General features: G+C 47.0%; 1 protein-coding gene across 1 annotated transcript; it reads left to right on the top strand.

Moving 5' to 3' along the window:
* Positions 1-36: 36 nt before the first annotated feature.
* Positions 37-1,183, top strand: PDRG1 (p53 and DNA damage regulated 1). The gene is made up of 3 exons (XM_031058017.1): positions 37-157; positions 446-526; positions 834-1,183. The coding sequence occupies exons 1-3, from the start codon at positions 91-93 to the stop codon at positions 914-916; spliced, it is 231 nt and encodes a 76-aa protein (XP_030913877.1). The 5' UTR covers positions 37-90; the 3' UTR covers positions 917-1,183.
* Positions 1,184-11,181: the final 9,998 nt, after the last annotated feature.

The following is an 11,181-nucleotide window of genomic DNA, read 5'->3' as shown; positions in this document are numbered from 1 at the left end:
GCGGAGCGGCTCCGCTGACAGCCGGTTCCTTTCCGTTCCTTTCCGTTCTTTTCCGTTCCCCTCCGTTTCCCCTGTCTCCCAGAGAAGGCCATGGTGTGCTTCGGGGGTATGTTCATCGAGCTGCCGAAGGCGAAGACCCGGGAGATGCTGCGGCAGGGTGAGGTCACCGCGAGGGCTCCGTGTAGCTATAAGTGTTTTAATAAGCGCCATAATTAACAAGATGTTGGCTCAATTAACGGATTTCTGCCCGGGGATGGGCTTTGAGGTGCCCAGAGCCTCCCGAGAGGCTGATTCTGGCCCTGGGAAGCACATGTGGAACCTGCTCGGCCCCGGGGGTGGTGGAGGCAGGGTGGGACCCCCCTGTGCCTGTGCTGCGTCCCATGGGGAGTTGAGCCTTCATCCCAGAGCCCACCACAGTCCTCCTCACTCCCACCTCTTATCCCAGACCAGGAAGAGCTGGATGAGGAGATAAACAACCTCCGGAAAGAGCTGCGGGTGAAGGTCAACCGGCTCTACGAAGCTCAAGGTAAACTCTCCCACTGGAACTGCCTGGGAGCAGACTCGTGGATCAGGAGATTCCTCAGTTCCATGTGTTCCTGCAGCCTCTTTCCCACTGGTTTTGCAGTTCCCTCCCTGCCCCAGCAGCCTTGTCTGGCTCTCTGTGGGGCTGTCACCCACCAGCACCCTGAACCCCCTCTGACCCTGTGCTGGGGTGACCCCAGTTCAGCTCCCAGGGCTGTCCCTGCTCTCCCCACAGCCCCTCTCGAGTTTACCACGAGCTGCTTCACTTCTCTGGTGACAAAATCCTGATGTTTTCCATGTGTTTTCCTCAGGTAAACCTGAGCTGAAGGGGTTTAACCTGAACCCCATGTCTGCTGAGGAGATGAAGCTCATCAACCGCATCCTGGAGGGCTGAGGTGGCCGTGCCATTGTCACAGCGTGCTTGGCTGTCACTGGGGGCTCATGTTTCAGTAGCCACAGCCCTTGGGACTTGCAGGACCTTGGTGTGTCCAGAGCCCACCCAGGTGAGGGCCCTGGGAATGGTTTGGCTCCTCAGCTACAACTCTGCAGTTTCTCTGGACCACAAACTCTTTCCTGCTCTGTGCTGGACCTCGACACAGTGCTGGACAAAAGTCCCCAGCTGGGTTGGAACTGGGATCATTAAAATCACAGCAGTGGGACATTCCTGACTCCATGTGTATGTTCCTTGTTGGGGGTTTATGTGAACTCTTCTGGTGTTTGGCTTCAGAGCTGCTCCTTTGTCACGTTGGGAACAGGAGTAGGAGGGGTTGGGAATCCTCCACATGCCTGAAGCACAGAGGAGGAGTTGTGCATTCAAACAAAGCAAAGCTGTACATCTGAGGCATGTCAGGAATCTCTAAGGATGTGTAGGGAGGAGCAGGAGGAGGCAGCATCGTTGTAGTCTTGCTGGGAAAACATGTTCCACTGTTGGAAGGCAGGAGACGACAGAAATGAGGCTTTCAGGACTGGATGAAGAGATAAAACTTGGGTATATTTTAAAAAGCAGCCTGAGGAGAGCTGAGCAGGAATAGTCACTGAGTTTCTCTTGTAGTAAAAGGACAATTGATGTAACCAGTAGTAGTTTCTGCAAAGGTTTTAAAATTTGCTGTTTTCTGCACTCCCCTCTCTGAATGTGCCCCCCCCCAAATGCTTAACCTGGTCAAGAGCATAAGTTTTTAAAAAAATTAATGATAATTAGTACATGACTACAGTGAGTTTGGACTTTTTTCTGCATACAGGGAAGTGTCTGTGTCCAGCCAAGCCCTTAATTTTTTGAACTTCTGTAGAGATATTTCTGGATGAAGTTTCAGAACTGTAAACATGGCTGTTGTCCTCTCTCCAGCTCTGAGGTTGCTCACCTCTTCTGCCAAATCTTGCATGAGCAACAGAGCTGGGCCTGGCTGCTGGGCCTGGTCCCTTGCTCTCTCCTTTTTCCCAGCCATGACAACATCAAACACAGCATCACCATTTCCCTGGCTCCCTGACCACCTTCCAACTCAGCAAGGCCTTCTCCTGCCCTGGCCAGTTCTAAACACACTTCAGATTACACAGAGTTCAAAAAAATACCCTTTATCTGACCCCTTAAAACCAAGGTGTGATTTCTTTAAACCAAAAAACCCAACTACCATTGCTTGGTCCTAGTTTTAAAATTCTGCTCCTGACACTACATACCCTAAACGTGTCTCTGTCCACTTCAGGCTGATATTCCAGACACACAGACTAAAAATAACAGATTTACTACCCAAACTGTCTTGCCTGCAGCTTTTTCAGAAGGCTGCCTGTCTCCTGGGAGCAGGAGGCAGCTCACAGTGCCACATCCCAGTGCAGGAGCTGCTCTTACATAAGCCATGTGGTGCAGCCAGTCCGTGTCTCCATAATGTGATGGCAGGGTTATTTTTACAGTCTCATGGCAACAGGTTTTCTGCTCTGACATGTTTCCATAGTAGTAGCAGGAGGAGGATCAGGTGCTTGCCTGCCCTAAAAGCTTTGTTTTGCTGTGCAGAACGTGTTTAGCCCCTTTGCTTTCTTACATGGAGCAGAACTAAGCTCTGCAGTGCAGAGGGCCAGCTGAGCAGTCAAGCATCCCTGTGTCAGCTAAAATATCTCATTCCAACCCACTGCAGCTTCCAAATTGGGGAACTCTCAGAAGCAAGGTAGCCACTGCCTTGTGCTGAGCCTGTGGTGTCCAGAGAGAAGTGGGAGCTGCTGCTGCCTGACACAAGGGGAGAGTGAACTTCATCCATGAGGGTGTCTCCCACCACACTCTCTGCTGTGCAGCCAGATTCCTGAGAAGATGCTTCATTTGTTTCTTCCTAGGACACAGCAGCCACAATGAAAGCATTAACAGACAGGTTACACAGCACCTTCCTGTTCCTGCCTGTAGAGGTGAGGTGATGTTTCACTTTCAGGTGAAGCTCTGCTCATGTGTTGTTAGTTAGAATCCACAGCCAGAGATGATGCTGAACACACTGAGCTGTGCATGGCAAAAGGTACAATGTGTGTCAGCTTCTCCAAGTATGGAGAATCCGATACTGCTTCCCACCAGTGAAATACACAACTAGCTTCAGGACAGTGCCCAATAAACAGTCACCACAGTGACTGCAGAGTCATTTTTGGAAAACATTTGGTCCTTTTGGTCTCCTAATTCCATAAGAGCTCACACACCCATTCTTGTTCCCCAGTGAAGATGTGCATTCTCCTCCTGTGCCAACAGCTTCAGGACCCAGCAGGACACCTGCTGGGATGAATTCTGCACCTAAATGTGAGCTTGCCATGATGTTCTCATTCACAGAACACCCAGATCTCCCCCTCTGCTGATAGGCCTGTCATTCCAGCCCAGGTCAAAGCCTCCACCATGCTGCTCCTTCCCTGTCAGCCTATGGCATCAAACTGATGGACTGAAGTACCTGAGCAATGACAATACCCCAGCTGCATGCAGGAATCAGCTCCCAGACAAGCAGGGACACAGCTGAACAGCTGAAAGCAGGGGACATCTCTCTGCTATTAATATTTAAGGTTGTGTAGTGAATGACAAAATGCTGCAGGACCAGCTGCTGGGAACAGAGTGCTCCAGCAGCAGCACGAGTGGGAGGCACAGTGCACAAGGACCTCTGACAGAGAGCTCTTGTGCAAGTCCTGGATCCAACACGGGCTCCAGTCCCTTGGCAGCCCCATGCTGCCTTGTTTTCCCACTCTGAAGGGGCAACTTGCTTCTTTGCTTTGCTCTGCTTCTGGATATTTGTCATTTAATCACAATGAAGGTTAGAGGATTATGATCAGTTGCCAAGAAAATCATGAAACCAGACCATCCATCCCAAACAGTGTAATAAAACCCCTCAGAAAGTGATAAACATCTTCACCCCCCTGCTCTCCCTGTTCACAATGCAAAGTGAGTCTCTCAGAAGATGAACTCGAGTTCAGAGCCTCACTGGCAGCTGGCAGTGAGGGAAGCTGAAGTGTTTACCTCCAGAACCCAGCTGAGGAGATATAACAGTAAATTAGGGAGAAACAGGCAGTTTTGCCAATGGCTCATTAAGAAAAATGCCTGCCCACAAAATCATTACCCTGCTAGCAGGCAGGAGTGAGTGTGAAGCAATAGGAAATCCAACCCTAAATCTCTTTCCCATGTGCTGAGCCAAAGAACATTCTGAGCTTGCTGCAAAGTTTCTATTCCTGTTCTTGATGATACTAAAGAAAAAAAAATCCCTTTGGCTTCCAGAAAGAAAAGTGAAAAAAAAAAGTCATGCTGAAGCAATAAGTGCTGAGGAAGATTCACAGAATGAGCATTAACCCTTTTTAATTGCAGATGTGGGTGTCTGCAGGGAGCAGGTTCCCAGCAGAGTGTTCAGATATCTCTCTGAGAACCCAGCAGCACTGTGATGATGTGATCAAGGACTTTCATTCCAATTAATTTCTTTCCTGACTAACTGAAGTAACTTTAGCCCTTTACCTGCAGGCTGCCTTAGCAGTAATTTTGTTTGAGGCTGTGAACATAGTAGATTGTGCACATTAGAGCTATCCCAGACCAGAAATGAGCTTAATTTATTTGTTCATTTGAAATAAAACTGTCCCCAGTGGCACCATGTGAAATACTGGGCTGAAGCTGACAGGACACAGTGCTGTAACAAGTAATACCAGTGACCACATCTTGTTAGAAGGAAGAGTTAAATTAGAGACATTTCATAGGAGAACACCATCAACATAAGTCACCTCTAAGGGAAATTGCCTTACCTATGCTTCTGCTTGCTCTTTACATGACTAAGACTGAAAGAATAATAATCATATTTTTGCTTGTCATTTTTGTAGTGCTATTTGCTGTTTCTGCTTCTCTCAACTCTTGTAATGACAAATCAGTTGCGTTCTCGGGTTCCTGCTGTTGCAATACTTGGGTTGCGAATGTAGCAGATAAATTTCAGAGAATTTCAGCTGAATTTCATGATAAATATTTTTCACTTAACCAGGGAGAAAACCTGTGTTAAAAAACAAACAAAACCAACAGAGTCAATTTCTGTTTTAAAAGGGCTTTTTGTTGTTAAGTACTCGCAGTTCCTGGCCTGCATCTCAGTCAGTGCACCATGGACCTGGTGATGCTCATTGCTGGCAGCCAAACCACTCTGGGGGGAAGTTTATCAGGGCTGATGGGGCACTGCTGTGGGACACATAAGCAGGAGAGATGATCATAACCCTCCATCTCTGGCAAGTGCTCTGATACTTGTGATTTGCTGGTACTTGGAGGGGAACATCTTCCAGAAATAGCCAAGTTGGCAGGGTTTCACAACAGGGCTAGAGATCAGACAGTTATATGGTGCTGCACCCAGCTGAAGTCTGATACTCTGGTTAAAAGCAGCTATATCATTCCAGGTGGCAGCTTCTTCATGTAACCAGTTCACACAGCTGTAGATCTCACTTGCTGCACCACACCAGCTCACTCAGCCTGCAAACCCCTACCTCCAAGATGTGAAAGCATCACGAGACACCCCTGTACCAGGGGTGACCTGACACTATAGTCCCTTGTCTGCTCAAGAACACATTGAGGGCTTCAGATCCTGATGGGTTGGGATATCACAGCCCAGGAGCTCAAAGTAGCATTTGTCACTGCTAATCGCCGTCTGAACACTGGATGAAAGTGCTTGTCCATATCCACAATGAGAACCTCCACTGGCCCTGCCCCACACTTGGGAGTTGAGCACCAAGTCTGATCACCCGCTTGCAGCCCTGAGACGTCCAAACAATTACACAAAGTCATTCCCAACACATGAGCACACATTTAGTCCATGTGATTTATTTTCAATCACAATCTCCACAGCCCAGCAAGAATTCTGAGTGAAAGGCCAGAGACCAGAAGGCTGGGGCCACCAGCCACATTCAGCAGCTAAATTCTCCAGGGTTAACTGCTATGCACCTACAGGAGAAAACAGTCCCCAGGTCTCCATCAGAAGTTCCCCAGCAGCAATTGGCATCCTCTCTGCTATCAGGGCACTGCAAAAACTCTCCTTCATCTACTGACAAGACAGATTTATAGAAGGGAGCAGTCCTTAAAATGGGATGTTCAACACCATCCTCCATTATGCTCAAACACCATTCTCAGATTCATGAGGAATCTGACAACCTATTTTTCTCCTTCCATCCTCCCTCTCTCTCTTCCTCAGCTGCCACCTCTTGAGAGAGGCAGCTTAACAGTGACAGCTGTGCACAGCAATGCCAGCCTTGCTGTCCCTCTGAGGCCTCAGAAGCGAAGGGCTAAGCTACATCTACCTCTCAGGAGTGCACTAACCAGAACATTACTGAGTTTAAAGTGAAAAAGACCCACATTATAGATGCACAAAGTGACATTAAAGCAGAAGGCTGGCCCAGCCTCACGCCTAAAGCTGCTACCAAGGAAATCACCTGGCTGTGTGGCAGGAGAAGAGGCAGCACAGTGAAGTGGCTGCAGCACACGTGGCAGCTGCCAGGGCGAGGTCAGCTCACCTGCACCTGCCAGAGATCCCACAGCCAGCAGCAGGGAATAGCCTGCAGGCAGCATGTCCCCTCCCTGGCCAGGAGAAGTCAGGTGCAGGTTTTGTGCTGCCACGTTTGTGAGAGGAACATCTGGGCTGAAATAGAGATAAAGATCCAAAACAAACAGACACTGAACAAGCAAATATGCAATTCTCACTTTGACAGTCCTCTGTGCCCCAGTGACAATTAATTATTTTCCCTGTCTGTCCCTAACTATTTTCCCAGTTTTCAGCCACCTGAGCTGAAATCCAACACTGCATGGTGCTATCTGACAAAAAGTAGTAAAAATCAGAAGTAATCAACAAAGTAATGGAAAAGGAAAGAACAACTGCCCTGAGCTAGTTCTGTACCTTAAGGTGAGTTACTGGCACAAGTTACCCAGAGAAGCTGTGACCACCTCCTTAGGAAAAAACAGTTTGCTTAGATAAATTGATTGAGCCCTGCATCTGCTGTTTCCCAGATAACCCACTTCGACAAAGTGTTACTGCATCAGATAAGGGAAAAGGCAGATAAGAAGCAGATCCTGCAGAGGTGGGTTAATATTTGTTGTCTTGACAATTTCCTCCCTCCCTATAAGGCACAGCTGCATGTGACAGTGTAAACTCCCACCCAAGGGAGGTATTAAGGCCTTTCCCCTAAAACTGAATGCATTTAACCCATGGAAGTCTTTGTTGTGTGTGGGCTCCTAATTGGTGAAGACTGTGACCGTCATGCAGACCACAAACAGTGAAACTGCACTGATCAAATCTCATCACTGGATACCTGGGTAGTGATATTTTTCCTCTCCCCTATCTTTTATTATTCCTTCTTTTTTTCTTTCTCTTATGTTTTCACGTTTTTATTTTTATAGAAAATAGTCAAAACAGCTGTATGCTTCCTTTTGTTTTAAAACAAACCTGCCTCATATATGTACATTGGTCATTCAGTGTTGTTTCACTCTAATTCACCCCAAAGGATCTATTAACAAGACCCTCAGTTACCACTCAAAGGTGGGTGCTAACACCCATCCCTGGAAGTGCTCAAGGCCAGGTTGGATGGGGTTTGGAGCAACCTGCTCCAGTGGAAGATGTCCCTGCCCATGGCAGGGGGCTTGGAACAAGATCTTCACATCACCATGGCTGCAAACCTTGGCACACCCTCCCCCAGGGGTAGGGTACTCTGCACCTGGCAGTCTGGAAAGGCTTTTGATCATTTAGTGAACTCTGCTGAACTTTCACAGAGAGAACTGATGGATTTTTCTGTCTCCTAAACCATCAAATTGAGGTGGCATAACTTTTGGGAAGATGTGTTAATCAAATGAAAGCTATCAAACTCAATACAGCAGCAAGTGTGACACGTTGAAAATCAAATAGTTCTCTCCCGTGAATCACTCTGTCCTTACATTCTGTGAACCCAAGGAAGAAGAAAGGCTGCCAAAATTCAACCACTAACAGTAAAACCAGGAGTGACATTTCAGCTTTGTTCTGAGCTGATTTGTCAAACTGACATTTCCAGTGATCTGATGACACCAGTTTTCCAATGAAAAAGGACTGGAGAGAGACAGGGTGACTGCAGCAGCGATGGGCCAGGCGAGTCCTGTAGGTGTTTGCAGGAGTTGGAAGTGACAAGGTTCATCTGATGCATCTAATACCAAGCAGTAGAACTGCACAGTCCTTTTCTTACCCTGCAGGAATCTTGGAAAATCCTGAGTTGAAAGGGACCTACAAGGATCTAAGTCCAGCTCCTGGCCCTGTGCAGGATCACCCAAAGAATGTATAGTATAAAAACATTATAAAACATGTGTATATTATATATATATATGATAATAAAATCCAGTTGCTGCCCAGTGTTAGATGTACCTGGGATTGGAAGTTTATGTATAAATATGCACACAAAGTGCAAAAAATCAGATCCCAAAGTAAGTATCCATCCATTTGGGAAAATCCATTGTAAAAACCTTTATTGTTGCCCTGGAGAATGGTGAAGGAATATTGCAGGAGGGTGGCATGGGAGAACAGACCAAGCACTGGCAGAAGGAGAGGATGAAAAAAGAGCAAAAGAACAAAATGCCTGTTGGATATTCCCAAAGAAAAGACAGTCATTCTCACCTTCTTCAATCAATTATGCATTTCAGTTTTCAGGAACATTCCCCACCTTGTGACTTGCCAACCTACAGATGGGAGAGCAGACTTAGTGGCTTTTAGTTAGCATTTCCTGCAGTTTTCCAGAACTTCACTGCAGAAGACCTGCATAACCTGATTCATCAGCTGCTCGTGTGCAAGCATGTTTATTTAAGGTTATGGGGGCAGGGAGATTCAACAAAAACCCCCTCATGTTTGTGTTTGGAGGATTCCTGGAGGAAAGGCTGAGCAGGCAGCCTATGGGGAACTCCCACAGCACCAAATAAACAAACTCTGTCACACGCTTCCAGAAATACACGTAACGCAACATATGTTGTTGGGAATTTTAAGTCCCATTTTAAATTTGTGTATGTTACAGAAGAACTTAATTAAACAGGAAAGACAAAAAAGGTGTTGGGGAACTATGGCAAATGAGCAGAAAAATTCTGAAATCAGCCTAGGCTGCACATTGCATAGAAGAGGGTGAGGAGTGGCCCAGATAAGGCACCCAAGGAGAACAGCTCCCACACTGCTGCCCAGGTCCAGCTCCCTCCAGCCCCAGGATGTGGCACTGGGCACATCCTGACCTACCGCTGCCTCTTGAGTGTGGGAATGGGCAACCCAGGATGTCACAACACGGGGCTGCTCCAGAGCACAGACCAACAGAAGGAGCAACATGGAGTTTATTTTTACTTGCCTGCAAGTTTTGAGGTCAGCCACAATCTATTTAAGTTGTTGGTATAATTTCAGTAATCACAGGCTTTTCACATATCCTTATTTACTGTGTTCTGGTTATTTACCATGTTAATTGAGGTTGTGGGGCAGAAAATCAGCTTAATATAAGGGTTTTGTTGCCAATTAACACTTCCCATTTGTAGAGTTAGATAATCACTAGCTGCTATCCTCCTGGTTGTAATTCACGAGTTAGTTTGCATAATTACCTCCCAGTCACTTCTCACGAGGGTAAGACAAATCCTCCTGTCCCAGCCTCCTCACCAGACCTGCTGCACAAAACAGAGGGACTGCTCACTCGCAGGGGTGTGTTTTTAATTATACACCACACAACACTTAGGATGTTAAATGGCTTGAATCCTCTAGCACAGGCAAGGCATTTCTCAGTGTCACATTATATTGTCAGAATTTCTATGGGAAACAAAATTTTTCCTCAATCCCCAGATCAGTGACTGAAGTGGAAGCTGTGGTGTTCAGCACAGCTCCAGGTTTGGGGGGATAAACATGACTCAGAGCATAAACCTGCCTTTCTCTACATGCAGGGCAGAGAGAAGTTCATGCCAACCAAATCCACCCCAGACTGGTAATAGATATTCCTTCCTGGAAGCGTTCAAGGCCAGACTGGGCTGGGCTTTGAACAACCTGGTCTAGTGGAAGCTGTTTCTGCCCATGGCAGTGGGGTAGAATGAGATGACCTTTAAGATCCCCTCCAACCCAAACCAAATCATTCTGGGCTTCTGTGGTAACGGAGCCTCCTGTAATCTCTTCACAGTCTCAGGATGGAATTCCACCCAGTAAGTTTACACCAGACTTGACATCTAACACAGTGGGATTTCTCTAAATCCAAACAGATGTTTTCACAACTCCATCTTTGGGGGCTGCCCTAATGCTCGTTAACCAGGAGCCAAATTAGCCACCTGTCCTGCACATACCTTCACCTTCTTGCACACCTGCAGCTGAACTGAAAAATTCCAGAGCATGAACTCAGCCAGAACCCCACAGTCAGAACCCCTGGGAGCAGTATGTTCCTCCACACAGAGCTCTGCACTTTATACCTTCACCACTGAGGTAACTTTGGTTCTACAAATAAACTGAGCTGACTTTTGGCTGCTGAAATAAACTCTTACACAAGAAGCAGTGTTTTGGAGGTACATGTTGATCAGAAACCTGGCCAGGAGCACTGCTCCATGTTACCTTGCTCTGCCCAATTCTTCCTGTGGGTTTCCTGCATATTTTCCTCTCCCTCTGAAGAACGAAGGCACCCATTCATCTCTCACTTTCCCTGGAAGAGCACACACTTACCAGTTTCATAACCCAAGTGATGCCAGGGCTCTTGCAAAATTCTTCCACAAACAAATAGTACTCTGAAGGCATTTTGAGGGACTTCAGAATAAAGGCACGTTTTCTTGCCTCAGGCTTTCCTGCTTCTCTTTCTAACTGCTTCTGAAAGCTCTTCAGAACCTTTGCTAAGCAGCTGCTCTGACTCAGCTGGGTAGAAAGAAAAATACAAGATTCAGCATAACAAATGCTCCCACAGTATGACTTGCTTTAATTGCCCTTGAGAAGCTTCTGGGGATCAACTGCACCACATATTCTGAGAGGAAAAATAAATAAATATGGATACCACTGATAACTGCTTTTTCTTTGTGGAGGAAGAGGATCAATTTCAATTTTGTCTCTCTGCATGAACACTGGGGGCTAGGACAGGGCAAGTCTTACAGTCCATATTCCTCCATTTCTGCTGTAGCTCTCCTGCACAGCCAGCATCACCCTCTCTAGGGCAGGCAGCTGCCCACAGTGACCCTGCAGCAGCTCAGCCACACTGCTGAAC

The sequence above is a fragment of the Geospiza fortis genome, unplaced genomic scaffold (assembly GCF_000277835.1).
Source record: "Geospiza fortis unplaced genomic scaffold, GeoFor_1.0 scaffold188, whole genome shotgun sequence".
NCBI lineage: Eukaryota > Metazoa > Chordata > Aves > Passeriformes > Thraupidae > Geospiza > Geospiza fortis.
Note: the sequence above shows the minus strand (reverse complement) of the source record. Positions and strands in the feature narration are given on the sequence as shown.

Coding starts and splice junctions, on each gene's coding strand:
- PDRG1 (XM_031058017.1), top strand. CDS start 91: ATGGTGTGCTTCGGGGGTATGTTCATCGAGCTGCCGAAGGCGAAGACC. Junction 158..445: donor CCGGGAGATGCTGCGGCAGG/GTGAGGTCACCG, acceptor CTCTTATCCCAG/ACCAGGAAGAGCTGGATGAG. Junction 527..833: donor CCGGCTCTACGAAGCTCAAG/GTAAACTCTCCC, acceptor TGTTTTCCTCAG/GTAAACCTGAGCTGAAGGGG.